Source organism: Equus asinus, chromosome 21 (genome assembly GCF_041296235.1).
Source record: "Equus asinus isolate D_3611 breed Donkey chromosome 21, EquAss-T2T_v2, whole genome shotgun sequence".
Classification (NCBI taxonomy): Eukaryota; Metazoa; Chordata; class Mammalia; order Perissodactyla; family Equidae; genus Equus; species Equus asinus.
In genome coordinates, this window is record NC_091810.1 from 55510184 (window position 1) to 55526090 (window position 15907).

The following is a 15907-nucleotide window of genomic DNA, read 5'->3' on the forward strand; positions in this document are numbered from 1 at the left end:
TACAAATCAGAATACCAGTGTGGTTTCCATCATTTGAACTTATTTTATTGATATTCGTTAGCGAATAAAATTTTACTGACGTTTGATGCATTACAACCCACTTGTTGGTAGTGGTTGCACAATGTTGATCATGTATTTATTTACTATGCTAAATACTGCGACGTCCGAATTGTCATTTTGTACATTGGTATTTCCTTTGTGATGGTGGGTGGCTCCTCTCTCTGAATGTATAAAGTGGTCCATTCAGTCCATGGTTTTCATATTCCTTTGTTATTCTATCTACTGCTTTAAAATACATTCAAATAAAAAGATATATGTTCCTTGCAGTGAGGGCACACATACAACAGCAAGGAGAGTTGAAAACATAATTAACCAACACTCTCGTGCTCAGAGAATAAATAGTTTGGAATTACGGGACTCAAGCTTGCTCCTGGAATACCTCAACGTATCTTCGGTGCACGTGAAATTACACTCACTCAACTGAAGGTCACATCTTTTGCCAAGTGTGGGGGGGAGGTGGGATGCAGAATGACAATTTCATTTGCATATGATGCTATCCTTCCATAAATGTCTGGAACAAATGGCCACAGAACACCATGACACACAGTGCAGTCCTTAGATTAGAATAAATAAATTACCTGCTTGGATTGGAATGCCACAGACACACTATGACTGGAACTAGAAAGGAGAGAGGATGTTTGTTTAAAATACAGCACACACAAATAATAAATAAAAGTTCAAAACTCAGTCAGCAAAACAGCAACAGGACCAGGCTCCCTTGCTCGTCCATGATTCTCACAAGCACCTCTAGCTTTTCCTAAGGATAAAAAGTTGGCACAAGGAGACAAAGGGCTTTGGGAGGGGAGAACATATCTTCTTGGGACCACTATCTTCTGAAACAAGAGGGCAAAACATGCGGGCATTGAATGGCTGTAAGAAAAGACCACAGGAGTGAAAGCACGTGGACCAGTCTCGGGCTTCAGAGGAAGGACTGGAACCAGCAGGATGCCAAAGCCTCATTTCTCCCATGAACTGGTATTACATAAACTGTTACTATGTTTGGTTGTGGTTCTTTTTACTTTTCCGGTTGACAAATTTCATTCACCACCTTTTCCCCATCTCCTTTCCTTTTACTCCTCTTGTTAAAGTTGGCTTGGGTCTGGTCCTCCTCAATTTGGTTGCAACACTAGGTCTCAGAAATAAGCTGCTATCTCATTCGTGGCTTAGTGTGTTTGAAACTTGTATTTCGGTGTCATAGAACCACAGAGAGAACATATACCGTGACCTCCCGTCTAGTACCGTCACTTCCCTGCATACAAAAAATGGAAAAACAACACAAATCACACAGAACACACAGGGGCTGCTGCATGGTGCAGCGGAGTGTAAATACATTCTCTTTCGGATCAGACGTCGGGCCTGACAGCTGATTACAAAACATTGAAGGATGACTTCAGGTTGAAGGCATGAGAAGAAAAAGTCATGCTAGTTTGAAGCGACCATCCATTGAGGCAGAGTAGTGAAAGTCTTAAAAGAGTTGGGCCACTCATAGAAGAAAGAACCGCTCTCTGATCCTGAAAGCTACGTCAGCTGCATGTGGCTGTGGCCAGAGGCTCCTTGCGCTCTTACAGGACGGGCAAGGTGACGTGCCCAATGACACCGGGCGGCAGAGGCATTGTGCTCCGTGCTGTGTGACAGCTCACAACGTACAGCACGGGCAGCCAGCCACAAATTCACGGGTTCCGTATCCATGGGATAAGAACACACTTGGGAGTTTCAGTGCTTCTCAAAGGAAAGAAGGAGAAAAGGACACCCGTCTGCCCCTGCCCCCAGGCTGGCACAGGTGAAGTCCTCACGAGAGCAGTGACAGTGTGGGGACGCTGCCTGTGGGAGCCGAAGAAAGGGCAGGGTGGATACAAGGTCTCCAAGTCCTATGTACACATTTTACAAAGTCTCCACTCTTCCCCCACTAGGCACCAGGTTGATTTGTCTAGCTCAGGAAGGTATGGACAGAGGGGGGAAGAGGGAGAGTGCGCAGTGCAGGGGGGAAGATGGGGGGACAGGAGCAAGATTGGTCTCCTCTAGGGGAAGGGCCCCCCTCCCATCCTCACCGTAAGCTAGTTTGTTTGGGGAGCTTAGCACCCATCAAGATGCCTGAGGTGAGAGTCACAGGGGCTTTCATCTGCATGCTGGACCCCACCATGGTGGGGAAGCTGCGATTCCGTCGGATGCCACTGTTGAGCTGCAGCCCGCCAATGGCACTGGTGACCGTGGGGCATCCGAGAGGCAGGCCCTCGGGGACCAGGCCCCCAGGGACGAGGGCTTGGGCTGGGCCTGGGGGCCCACAGAGGAGAGGTCCCTGCTCCTCAGTCAAGGTGGGGACGTGGGCTCGCCCTGAGTTCACCACTTTGGCCACACCAAACCTCCTGACTTTGTCCACGAGGTTGAGGTTGGAGACAGACACATCTGTCTGGCTCTCACTGCTCCGGACATTCTTCTTCTCCCTCACCTCCCTCAGGATGGAGCTGGCCGGCTTGGAAGCCAGGAAGTTGTCATACGGAGGGCTCGTGCACTTGAACTCGAAGGAGGGCGGGGAAGATGTGGGCGTCTGCATAGGCGAGTTGGGCGGGGTGGAGGGGATCACAGTCATCCTGGGAGCGTACGAGTGTAGGAGGGAACCCCGGCCGGCCCTGTCCCAGCTCTGTGGGTCATACACAGCTGCGGAAATGCCCCGCTCCTTCAGCAGCCACACCAGCCCCAGGGACGTGCTCATGGTGGTCGTGGACTCACGAATGTTAGTGAAGGACTCGGCCAGGCTCAGTCTCCGTGGAGTGCACGGCGTGGCCACCGGTGTCGACTTCAAGTGGCTGGCGCTGCCACAAGCTGGAGTCGGAGCCGAGTTAAGGCTGACAGGAAAAGACCACAGGTCATTCATCAGAAAATGCCCACAAGCACCATAAAAAGGGTCAGTGGCCAGTCTCCTGCAGGGGTGCAGGAGGCCTGGGACACGACGAGAGCACTCCCCCAGCCCAGGGGCCCCAGATGCCTCTTTCCATGCCTGCTCCTCCCTCTCCCTGATGGGGGACTTGGGTTTTCTAAAGTGGGGGCACAGTTTAGGTTAACAGGAAGCTGCACAAGATTCCCTTTGCTCAGCCCTAGAGGGCAGGTATAACCCTTCCCTTTGCAGGTAGGAAACCCAGGCTCAGAGGTTAGGCGGCTTACTCGATGTCACACCCAGCCAGTAAGCGGAAGACGCTGGCTTCGAGCCCAAGTCTGAGTGGCCCGGAGGGTCACTGTCAGAGGATAGAGGAGGAAGCCCCTTGGCAGAAGGCTTTCTTTCTCTACCAGATTTACTCAAATTCCTGCATTCCTTCCTAATACCTACTTCCCTGAGGCAAGAAGTAAACCAGGACTATAGGAGATGAGAGGTACCCTAGGAACAGCCAAAGCAGGTGGGACAAGCCCAGGTTAAGGACCCATGGATGACGGGGAGACTGAGGCTGAAGGTGCACCTCACGTCAGAAGAGGATGCTGGCCTCCTGACTCCCAGTACAGTGCTCTTTCCTCTGCACCGTGCTGTCCCTCAGTCCTCTTCCCATGGTTGTCCAGATCCATTTGGATGAGTGGAGTTATGGGGTCAGAGGAAGCCACGTCATGTATTAGCAGATCTACATCTGCGGAGCTACCTAGAGAAAGGCCCACTGAGTGTGTGAATCCTGTGTTACTATAGGAAAGCAGAAAGATTCCTTTGCCTCTTCGTGTCATGCTGACAGAGGACCCACTGTGTTCCAGAAGCTGGAACCAGCAGCGAAAGGAGTTCGGACAGAAAAGCATAAAGGAGGGGCAGCAGGGGGAAAGGCATTGCTGTCTGCTTAAAAAAAACGGGAAAGTCTCTCTTTTAACAGCTGCTATGGGGATGGGGTGAGGCCAGACAGGCACGGAAGCCCTGCTGTTGCTGGATGAGCCACCAGGGGGCAGAGCAGCACCTCCCTCCTAACAGTCCCATGAGACCTGCTGCTCCCCACCCCCACCTCGCCCCGCCCCCACTTCCTGGTGCTGCCCAAAGACAGGGCTGGGGCTGCAGGTGCCCCTGGGAGCAGGCCAGCTGGAGGTCCCCAGGAGCTAGGGGACAGGGCCCTCTCCCCAGCCTGGCAGGGGGAGGGGCAGCTACCTTGTACAAAGTGCCAACTTGGGGAATGGGCAGGGGCCCTGATCTGGAGCAGGTCCTTGGAATGACTCGAAAAGAGGTCCCTCGCTGCGGGAGGGACAGTCCAAAAGCAAATACAAGCTGAGGCATCATCTGGCTCCACACTCAGGTGACCTCGCCACGGGCTGGTCAGCCCAGGGTGAGGAACACAGAACAGGCCCATCTCACACAAGCTCAGGAGTGAGGATGCCGGTGGGTTGGGAGCACTCAGAGAAACATGAGATTAGAAACCACAGCAGATTCCTAAGGTTAAAAGGTGGAGTCTTCAAAAGGCCCAGGAGGAATTCTACAAAACATTGATCTACAAGCAATAGAAGGCAAAAATGTCCTGGACTTAAAATCTTGTTTATAGGGCCATTTTTAGCGAGATTTTCGATTTTGTTTCAAGCTGTCATTCTTTCAAACTCAGGCAAAAAAGCCTTCTCTTGCTATTGACTACCCAAGCCTTTTCTGTCCCTGAGAAGCCCCTAAAGATGAAGACAGGTATGTAGTTTCAAGTCCTATGGCTACAGTCAGAAGAGCACCAGGACGCCAGCCTCTTCCTGGAAGAAGCTCTGTCCCACGGTTTTAAACATACTCTCTTTCAAACATAGAGCCATGGGATGGGGAAGCCGGGTTCTCCAAAGACAGGAAGGGAGACTGAGAAGACAAGCTAAAATTTAGAGATCCCCTTCCGGTGAGAAGTTCGGTTAGGCCTCTATTAGTGCTGGCACTCGGCTTGACTGGGGTGTTTAGACGGGTTAGGGGTATTCATTGTCAAGGCCGTGTTAGCCAGGCACAACCACAGAGACACATCCATGCCTGAGTCCCGGATTAGTGGCGGCCATGCGCGCACACACAGCTCCTTCCACATGGCCCTGCCAGGGCAGGCACTGCTGGCCGTGTGCTCACCCCCTGCCTCGCCTGTGGGCTCACTCTCTGCCCTACATCTCCTCTCAGCTCAACGGGGCATAGGGCTGCTTCGTCGTCTTCCTCACATGACCTGCGGAGAGTTATTCAGAGTTTAAGGCGCTCCTTGGGGCGGTCGCACCCTCCGAGCTGGCCCTGCTCACCTCCCTCCCTTCCTGCTTTACCTGCCATTTACCCTGGCATCTGGCACCACAGAGAAAATGGCTGAGGGGGTCACTCTACCACGTCAGTGGAGACCATTTCCCTTTTACTGGAAGCTGTGAGAGCCCTGAAATCAAGCCAAGCAGACCACCCCATGCCATAGAAGTCCTCTCACCAGAGGGTGCCAAACTCTGTCACTTCTTGGAGGCACCAGAGGGAAAGGACCACAGTGGGCATGTGATTCGGCCTTCAGGTTTTATCACTTCAGGCATTACAGTGTGGCTGAGGCTCACAGTTCCTGCGGTCTATTCCCGAGGCACCAGGGCTTCCACAGGGCTCAGTAACTCCATTCGGTGAAGGAACTCCACGTTCTACTAGCAAACTTTAGGGCAAATAGCCCACAGACTTGGCCTTAGGGCCTGTGGTAGTGTCAGCTTCTGTTAGTTAAGGAGGGGCCTAAGAATCGTCCACAGCCAACGCACAGGGTAACTCAAGGTGAGTCCAGGTCTCTCTGTCTGCGCTGGATCTGAATCAACAGGGGCCTTGATTCAAGGGAAAGAGGGGACCCAGAAACGCTGATGACAAGGGCTTATGAGATGCTTCAGGTGGCTGCAGTCGGTTTTGCACGAGCCTCTCCACTTCGGCTTTCTCAACAGAAAGTCTTGCAGAGACTGCCCCAACATCACCCCACCCCTGCCCACACTGGGGCCGGGGTCCCTTACCTTGGCGTGACCCGCGTGAGCTCGTCTGAAGGATGTAGGATGCGACAGGTGGTGAAGGTGAAGGTGGAGTTGGTCTGTGACATGCACTTCCCAGGGTGGTGTGCTAAATTGAGGGGAACAAAACATATTCCTTGCATCCAAGTAAACTCATGAGAGAAGTGAAAACCCAGCAGGGCCCTCAACAGATGCAAGAAGCGATGAGCTACCTTGTCAACCGGATCTGGGCGAGGAAGGTGAAACGCAAATGTTCTGGATGGAAGGTGGTCCCTCAAAAACCACCACACTTTGGAGCACTGGTGTGCAGAGCATCGAATTCCAGCTTCCAGCCCAATCCAGACAGGGCTCCCCATCAGCGTTCTTTGGCTAGTAGTGGATCCAGTTTGAGGGCTAATGGGCCCTTGGGGGTAAATTTGGTTTCCCTCCTCAGAGATGGGCTTCCTTCTTTTGTTGCTTTATGTTTCTTTTCATTGGCAAACAGGTGCCAAACTCTGCCGAAGGGAGGGAAGAGCGCAGGGAGAGGCACAGGGCAGGGAAGGCGCTTGCCACCTGGAAACAGGGCAAGGCTCAGGCGCTCCCTTCTCTGTTTACACAGAAAGGGGCTTGGGGAAGCTGGCTCCACTACTGCCTATCTGTGACCGGCGAGGTGGGAGAGACCTCAGCTGCCTCAGCAACAACGTGGCAAGAGTCCCAGAGCCCAGGGTTCTCTGCAGTTCTGAAGCTCCCGGATCAGGTCTGGTCTGACACACAGCACTGCGAGCAGAACCAGTCCCTGGGCCGCTTTCTTGCCATCTCTAGGATGTCTGATTTCTAATGCAAATGAGACAGCAATAAGTAGTCCTCGACTGATTTCCTTTTAAAGCTCTAAAGTGTTGTTGTTAAGGCAGCTGAAGATTGTTCTGGAGCAAAGTAAATCAGAGGAGCGGAAGAACCATGCATCGGAAAGCTGGTGAATGATAATAACAGAATCTACGGGAGACATCATGATTGTAGAGGTCATCCTCATTCATAACTCAAAGGTAAAAAAAAAAAAAAGAAAAAAAAGGATGCTGCTCCAAATAGCATGCATGATGAAGTATTAGGATAATGCCCCCACCCCACCCCCCGCCGCCCCTGCAGCAGCTCAGCCCCCAGAGACCTCCTGGGAGAAAACTGATCAGGATATCAGAGGCCATGAGCACTCTGAAGATTCAAAAGGCTGTGAACTAGAATTTTCTAGCTCTTTATGGCAAGTTTTCTCTTGGATTTGACAAAAAGGAAAAGGAAAACAAAACAGAAGAGATGGGTGCCCCAAACCTACAGATCCACACACAGGTGATTGTGTCTTTAAAAAAAAACAACCCAGGGACCAGATGTAACAAAAAAATGTTGGAGACACGCAAACTGAAGGCAGGCAGGACAAAGCCAGTGCACAAAAATGGTGGTGGTGACCAGAGGAGCAATACAAGCCTGGTTTGCCCCATTAGGATGGTTTGATCCACCTCTCGGTGTCAAGGAAGCCCCCGTGACCACTGGCGTGGCAGCCGGTACCACGTCCACAAGAGTGAGCTCTCAGCCACGGGAGCTCGAGGCGAAGTGGGGCGAGGGGGTGGGGAACACACACATAAAAATAGCCTTTCTGAATCTTTTTTTCTCGACCAATCAATGTAATGGTTTAGGAACTCAGATAACTGAGAAATCGCTGCAAGCGAAACAAAAAAAGGATAAGCTATGAAGAAAAGGCAACCAAACAATCACGATTCTCTGACTGCAATCAAGTCTAGAAACAAAAGCAACAGAACGCCTGAGAAAGAACATCCCAGAGGATAGGCGTGAGGAAAGAAGAATGCAGGAAATAGAATGAAGACAAAACCGTTGAAAGAGAGACACTTTAAAAAATCAAACAAAAGCAAGACTGCATTTAACATGAGAAGCGTACCCCATTTAAACACATGGCCAGAATCTCAAATCAAAAGGTCACAAATGTTCACTTCCTCCTCCACCCCATTCCATATTGGATCTTCGATTGTAACAGGTAGTGTAAGACGGACATTGGAGAGACACAGTTGCATCAGCAGAAGCAAAACCCATCTTATGCAAATGGGTTTTGGGGACAGGAAAAGGCTGCTAAAATTCAGAAGTCATCATTCCCCAGAAGCAATGGATAGATTTAGAAGACCAAGGAAGATCAACAAGTGTCAAAAGTGCCAAAGCCAGAGGTTTGACCCCTCCAAAATACCACTGGGATGCCTGGACCCACCAGCTCTCTGTGCGCCATCACTGCCTGCCAGGCCGCTGCAGCACCTGCCCTCCTTGGGACACAACACAGAGGCAGTGAGTCGCCACAGGGCAGCCACGGGCTCATTCCTAGAGCCCCGAGTGCAGGAGAGAGCAGTTTCTCAAAGAAAGAGGCACAAAACACATTCTTCTTGGCAGGAGTAGGGGCTCGCGGTGAGGGCTCACCACTGAAGTTCCCAGCCCCAACCACACGCCGATGCCCTGCCTTCGGTGCCGTGTGTTCACTCCCGCTGCTCACTTGGGGCCTCCAAGAACAGGGTTTCCCGGATTTAATGCTCCAACTTCCTACCTAAATCCTTATTCTTTTTCTCAGTCTGACTGGAGACCCTAGAGTGTTGTGAGCAGAGAGGAAACAGGTTCGAGGATTAACACTGGCCAATGCTTTCCTCGAGTATTTTACTTAGGGATGAACTTGCATTTCCAAAAATAAAAACAACAAAGTCCTAATCCTTTATTATTTATATTTGTTCCTCCTCCCTCTGACACTCGTCCGAAATCCTAATCTATCAAAGACAACCTTTAAATTGATTAATCCTTGATTATACAAGAGCTTCTTCATTGGTGAACTACATACGGGCGGCTAGCGAGTGGATTTTTGTTGCGAAGACTCGCCGCGTGCCAGCACACACCGTGCAGTTAGCTGCAGGTGGGGGCTCGAAGGCTTTGTCAGGGCGAGTCACTGCTCCCTGCTCCCACCCTGGTGTGCAGTCTGCCTGCAGCAGGTGCACCCGGTAAATGTGTTCCTCTGGGGGCCAGTGACCAGAAAGCTGGGTGCCCGGGATCGTGCTGCTGGAGCCAGTCATGGGGGCACCCTGGCACGGCCCCCAGTCTCCGGTGAGTTGGGGCTTCCTGCCTGGATGCCCCTGCAGAGTGCACTGGGGGTTATTTTCAAGTGCACTGTGGACACCAGGGTAATGGATGCTCAGTGGAACGGCAGGGAAGACAGGCCCTCCCCACAGCCCACTGCTCCAATGGTGAGAAGACTGCAGCAGAGACAAGGCCAGGACGCTCTGGTGGGGACCTGAAGGTGCACTGTGACTCTGCCAGTCTGGCCGTCCACATGATGTGTATCCACCAACTCATGCATTTCAGTCAATCCGAATGGTGGCTTTCCTCATCACTGCCCATCCCCCCCCAACCCCGGCCCGGCAACCTCTCCCAACACGGAAGGGCAGGCTGGAAATGTTCTGGGAGAGCAGAAACTTTTCTCTCTAAAGGCATCATAGCACCCAGTCCTTAAAGAACCCTCACGTGAGCCACAGAGGTCAGAGTGCAGCTGCGCCTGCTGACTTCTATGGGGAGTTGCAATGTACACATGTAAAGGCTGCTTCACAGGGGATCTCTGAGGAGAGAGAAATGCTGGCCATGCCACACACCCAAGCTTTTTTTTTTTTTTTTAAGGTGAGGAAGATTGGCCCTGAGCTAACATCTGTTGCCAATCTTCCTCTGATTTGTGCGTAGGATGCTGCCACAGCATGGCTTGATGAGCGGTGTGTAGGTGTGCACCTGGGATCCAAGCCAGTGAACTCTGTGCCGCTGAAGTGGAACACCTGAACCTAACCACTATGCCACCAGGCCGGGCTCCTCAAGCTATTGTTTTTGCTCACATAAGTAATTTCTTAAAATATATATTAAAAAATTACAAATGCATCCCAAAATCTTGGAAAAAGGGACTCTTTGCAATGCATCAAGAGCCCACATTCTTTTCCCTACTCTTCGAGGGAAGTGGTCAAATTGTGAAAAATAAACAAAATGCCCCTGACCTTTGTTCCTTTCCTTAACCTGAACATGGAGTGTGAAGCTGCTGTCACACGACTTGGATCTGCTTTGCAACTTCTGCAAACTCATTAACCAACACACACACACTCCCACTTTAATTCCAGTAGCTGCCACCACATCAACAGTGACACCCACGGGTCAGCCTTTTCTATCCAAGCGAAAAAAAAAAACCTACTAAAAATAAAAGCCATTGTCCACCCAGCTTAAATACGTCGCTTGAACTAAGGCCTGAGAACATTTATTCTTTTTTTACCTTTTTATCAGCTTCTAATGACTTTGTTGCCTTTTGCTCAGGGAGTAATCACATTGGGGGGGGCAGGGGAAGGGGGAAGAGGGCATGTCTTTGCCTGTCAGCTACATGGCCCTAAAAAAAAAGCAAAAGGTGGCAAAAGCAATGCTTCAGAATTCTTCCTAAAAGATGAAAATATCAGGGTATAGAAAAATGCTTTAAAGACTTTTTTTGGTCACTTCTTTAGATAACTCTGTCCATGGATTTTTCTGAAAAAAAAAAAAAGTTCTATGATGAGTCCACGTGGGAAAAGAAACCTCTAGGAAAGCTTTGGTTGCCCTGAGCTTCCTCATTAATATCAATACTGTTTGGGACTAATGTGTTTTACACGCATTTTTCTCTGGGGGCGTGGGGAGTCAAGAGCAGTTTCAGATACAGTAGTGCAGCTTCTTCTTTTTGTAAAAAAAATATGATAAAAGTTATTCTAAACTACACAGTGTTACAAGATGACATTTTAAAAGTCCTCAGTTCCAGGCTTAACGTGGGCCTGGTAACTCTTTTTCTCTGCTTCTTAAGCGTTCGTTCAACAACCCTCGTCTGGTCCTGCAGCTCTATGGGGACCCTGAACTCCAGGACAGACTTCGGCCGCAGGCACTGGGGAGGTTTCCAGCAGAGATTTTGACCCACATCACAAGATCTTCTGGTTTCTGTACAACATATTTTGGTTCCTGCAAAATTAAAAACTCTATTCTTCCCACTACACCAAGCTCTCTACTCTGTGCTTCATCTAAAAAGAACATGATTTAACAGATTAACAATCTCACAGCCTTGTGCAGAGAGGGCCAGAAATTCCACCAAGTGTCTCCAGGGGGAATCCTTTGGAGAAAGGGGGATTTTTTAGAACACTGTTAAAATGTCAAAGGGCAAATGCAACAGTCTCTTTGGATCCTTCGGATGCCAATAAGGCTGGATCCCAAGGCCTCTGTCCTCCTCTCCTTCCTTCTGTGGCAGACACTGCCAGGCGCCAGGAGCCAGCCTGGCTAAGTTTCATCAGCACCTCTCCCTATTAGTCCTTTTGAAGCCAGTTCAAGAGGGCACTTCTCTCGTGTGTCACTAGGCGGTACAGCTGGACACTTCATCCAAACCTCAGCACTCACCCTGCGGGCCCTCAAGGGACCCTCCAGGTGAGATCAGCGGCATGAGCAGACACCCACTCCTCAGGAGTCCACATAGGTGCCCCTAGGAACAGGGATGGGACCTCCTATGGTTTTCAGAGGTGAGGTTGCCTTAAAGAAAGTGCTCTCACAAGTGCGCTCTGTTCTGGAAATTTTAAGCAGGATTGACGCTACTCTTTTTTGGGAGGAGCCAATTATCTCATCCTTCATTCATTTTTCCACTTCTGGGCTGTAGTTGGCATCTTTTGCTCTGGTTTAATATACATTCTAATACAAGAGCACAAGGGCTTCGTTAGCATCTCATACTACAGGTGGGTGTGAGCATGCTCTGTCCATAGGACCAACTCCTGTAACTGCTACAGATCTAGGGCTGGATTGAAAAGTCTCCCATCAGAGTGGGAACTCATCATCAACATTCCGTGGAGATAAGAAGGAACTTTCCTGCACCTGAGGGTCTGTGAATCGAATGTACCAGACCTCTCCTTCCAGATCCATCAGGCCCCAACGGCCAACATCCCTGCACAAGCCACTGGGTCCTGCTTCTGTGGGGGACAGAAAGTGTGACAGGATGTGGGCTGGCATGGCCTTGCTCAAAGCCCTGAGCCAAAGCTGGACTAATCCTCGCCTCCTGAAACTTTCTGTCTGGCTCCTTTCCTCCCGGAGCTGTTCCCCTCGCTTCCCTTGCTCAGTCACCACTCCTGAACAGAACCTGGACCTATGTATCAAATAAAGAAGCTACAAAAGAAGCTAATTCTTGGCTTTTGCCTGTGGGGGCGCAGGAGCTGCAGCTTCAGGGGAATTTCAAGGGATCAAACGGGATTTTTGCCTCAACACTTACTTGAGGATCTCAGCCCCAAAGAAGACACAGCTCCATGGCAGGGCCACGGCCAGATATACAAATCATGGCAGCCTGAGCCTGTCCTAGGATACTTCCCCCACCTGCAATGGTCTCCATGTGTTTGAGGATTAAAATTGACCTTCACTTCCTTCTCTCCGTGCTGCTTGAATATCACCTCTTTCTCCCTTTAGGGATCAAGGTGTCCAACATAATTCAATTGAACTGTCCATCCTACCAACCGCCTACTGACTAAACTGTGTGACTTAAAACTCTGATCTTAACCCCTTACCACACGCAGGCTCTTCCCTACACACAAATACCTAAAATTCAGAACACTGACAGCACGAGATAATGACGATTTATGATCAAGTGTGCTTTCTATATGAACAAAAACATAAAATACGTCACTGAAATAAAGTAAAAGTATAATCTAAAAATTGTTTTAAACAATCCATTTTAATCATCTAAATTATTTACAATAAAATAACATGGAATCATCCTTTTTAAGACACGGGATTATAAAAATCAGCAAATGATGATACAATAATACATTAAAATATATTAATAAATGTTTTTCAGTAATCAAAACTTTTTCTCTATGAGACAGCAGGGTCTAGACAAAAGTGCCTAATATACAAGTCTTCCCAATTTCCTCCCATCATACAACTTGCAAGAAAAAAAGTAAATCACCCTCTGTCTTCAAAGTTTGTCCCTATCAAGTCTTCATAGGCAGATGGCAGCTGGGATTATGCTGTTTGGCAAGAGAAAAGCCCAAGCATCCAGGGTGGACCAAGGCAGGGACCAGACCAGCCCGGATACAACTCCCAAGACAGAGGCTGCCCTAGGCCTTCCTGCTGAAGCTTATCTGACGGCCTGTGACTCCAAGACTGTGTACATGGTGCCACTGGGGGTCTCTGGGATGATTTCTTTAGAGCAACATGCTTCTTACATTCTAAGAATCGAAATGGTCCTGTCATTCCAATAGAGAAAAAAGAGCCAAATCGTTGTTTGTGCCTTTCCCCTCTGCATTAAACTTTTAACAAGTCTTACCCAGAAAACGAGCTCAAGAGAACTCTCGTCTAAATGATCAGACCTTTCCTAAATCACCCTCAGCAATCTATAGAAATCTTTTTGATCGCACACTTCCAACCTGACCCCTCTACAGTTTCCAACTGCAAATTTGTGTGCCTCTCCTCAAATCAAGTTGCTGGGAGAAATGTGCTGCAGGTTTGAGTACGGAGGGAAGAAGCAATAAATACGTGTTTATTTATGGTGAGGAAAGTGGTCGGGACTGAAGTCCTCATGATTGATCCCCTCCCCCTCTGTCCTCGAGAGAAGTTCTTAGCTGACTTGACAGGCTTTATACAACTTCTCAAAGATGCACCTAATGGTGCTTCCTTAAGCTCACAGGATTCACCTTCTACACCACCTGTAAGACTGCAGGGAGGGTCATCACACTTGACCCGATGCCGAGCCCTCCAGCCACAAAACTCAGCAGGCACTGTGCTTCCTGCACCGTTGTCTGCCTTCCGCATGGGCGCTGGTGCTGATAACAGCAGGAGGTAATGATACCACAGCTGGCGTCCCCTTCTTAAGCGTGAAGATGCTAAATAAACATTTTCATTCCCTCGCAAGCTTAATCTGGTAACTCAATTGCTTAAAAAATTAATTAAACCATAAGTAAACCTAGGTGCTGAACAAATCCTTTTTACTCAATGATACTTCTAAAGTTCAATCGAAGAAAAAGGAAAAGTTGGTCCCGAATAAAGGCCCTTGGCCACAGGCGTCTGCACTTGGCCAGGGGACAGGAGACACCACCATAGACCTCAGCTCTCTGTTGCCCTGTATTTTATGGGCACTGTTGTGGCCTTCACGAGTGAAAATTATGAATCACAGAGATGAATGTTCTCTTCTTAAACTTGGTGCCTAGGGAACATCATGAGGACGACAATATTGGGTTAATTCATCTTTTTTCTGGGTCGCTCTGCTTATCCCATAAGAGCTTCCTTGTCTTCTTAGCACAGGAAGCCAGGAGGTCCAGGAAGCCTAGGGCAAATAGCAACCACATGGCCCCATGATCCCAGGGCCCTGAGCACAAAGCTTTTCATCCAAGTGGCGCCTAGGATGTGGGTAGTTCTACAAACTCAGGGTCATGTCTTTACTGCTTGTTGGGGGGAGATCAGCCTGAGCTCTTTTTCAGGTTCATGGAAAGTCCTGTCTCTGGAAGAGCTTACTGACAGTCTCTTAGGGTTTGTTTGGTTAAGGAGTATTGCTAAAATACTTTTTAAAAATCCACTTTGAACACATGTGTAAGCTGGAAAGAAAACATACATAGCTTCATTAAAGCGAGGAAAGTGAAAAAGCCCATCTATCAACTATTGCCTGAGATCCTAACACTCTCTGGGCTTATTCTAATGCAGCACGTATGTAACAGATTCTCCCATTCACCTTCTGAACGATGCAGCACTCACGACCTCCCCTAAAACTGCCCGACTCAGCTCAGCTCAGTTTGGACATCCCCAGGGGACTCAAGAATCTGCCCCTTTGACACGGGGAGAGACTCATAACAGGAAGAGGGGAGCCAGTGTTCTGGTGGGGCGGAGGGGCAATCATCCACTTCTTTTTAGCAGCCTTTCCTGCTCCCGCTTCGAGAGCCCCGCCGGGCCATGCACCTTCAAGATGGGTAGGGAGCTGCACCCATCTGTTACAAAAAGGAGGCTCAGACTCCGTGTTCAAAAACAGAACCGCACAATGGCAATGCTTTAATCGTCACCCACACAGACGAGCGGAAGCTACAGACAGAGAGCCACTACGGATGGTGCTCGGAACAGAGGTGAGAATGGCCCAGAGCTGTGCCTCCGGAAAAGGTGCCGGGTTTACAGGACTTAGCGCGGTGCCCTCACCAGACCCCTCCTCCTCCTCCTCTGCGGCCGGTGGTGGCTCCTGCATCTCCTCTGGGCAAGCCTGAGGCCGGCTCGGGTAACTTCTGCTGCCTGAGACAGTCACACGTGCTCGGGACCTCTCACCTGAGGTCTCTGGGTGCTGAACTGGCGTGGAGGTAGCTAGGCCCGGGAGGGAAATGTGGTCACCTGTGTCATCTTCTTCAAAGTCGTTAAGGCAGTACACTTCATCCAGGTCAACGTCCAGTGTCCGGAAGCCCTTGGTGACCACACCGGGCCGGGGGTCCAGGATGCCCCCGAGGTGAGGCTGGGCCAACTGCTGCCAGTGGTGAAGGGTGGCAGAACCTTGCAGGAGAAAGGGCAGAGAAGGAGAAAAGGGAGAAGAGAGGGTTAGGATGGAAGTCTAAGCCGACGGTTGTTCACCACCCTCAAAGTGCAGAGCGTGAAGCCCAGCAGGCCCCAGCTCCACAGGTGGACTCCAGAAGGGGCACCAGTGGAGTGGCCTTCACCCCTCCTTCTGTGCAATGGGAGCTAATACCCTACTATTCCCGGAAGGGGCACTAACTTAAGGAACGGAAAATTAATTTTTTAAAAAAGTAAAATTAATGCCATATTGTGTGCCAAGAATGTTTGGTGACAAATTATTTTAATCAACCAACACCAATCCCCAAATGCAACACAGAATCACTTTAGAACTAGAAGAGGGAACAAATCAGCAAGAGAAGCACCAAAGGGG

The 15907-nt window shown here is 49.7% G+C and overlaps 1 protein-coding gene across 13 annotated transcripts in view; it reads right to left on the reverse strand.

The window, feature by feature from the left end:
- Positions 1–430: 430 nt before the first annotated feature.
- Positions 431–15907, reverse strand: part of TRAK1 (trafficking kinesin protein 1) — a 177734-nt gene continuing 162257 nt past the window's right edge. For 6 of the 13 annotated variants that reach the window (XM_070492967.1, XM_070492969.1, XM_070492962.1 and 3 more), the window contains 3 exons: positions 15175–15516; positions 5977–6079; positions 431–2903 (listed from right to left, as the gene is read on the reverse strand). In XM_070492967.1, coding sequence (XP_070349068.1) covers positions 2105–2903; positions 5977–6079; positions 15175–15516 — 1244 coding nt within the window. In that variant the 3' untranslated portion in view covers positions 431–2104. Of the gene's footprint in view, positions 2904–5095; positions 5187–5976; positions 6080–15174; positions 15517–15907 lie in introns of all 13 variants that reach the window. The other 7 variants (XM_070492972.1, XM_070492964.1, XM_070492971.1 and 4 more) reach the window with 3 other exon arrangements.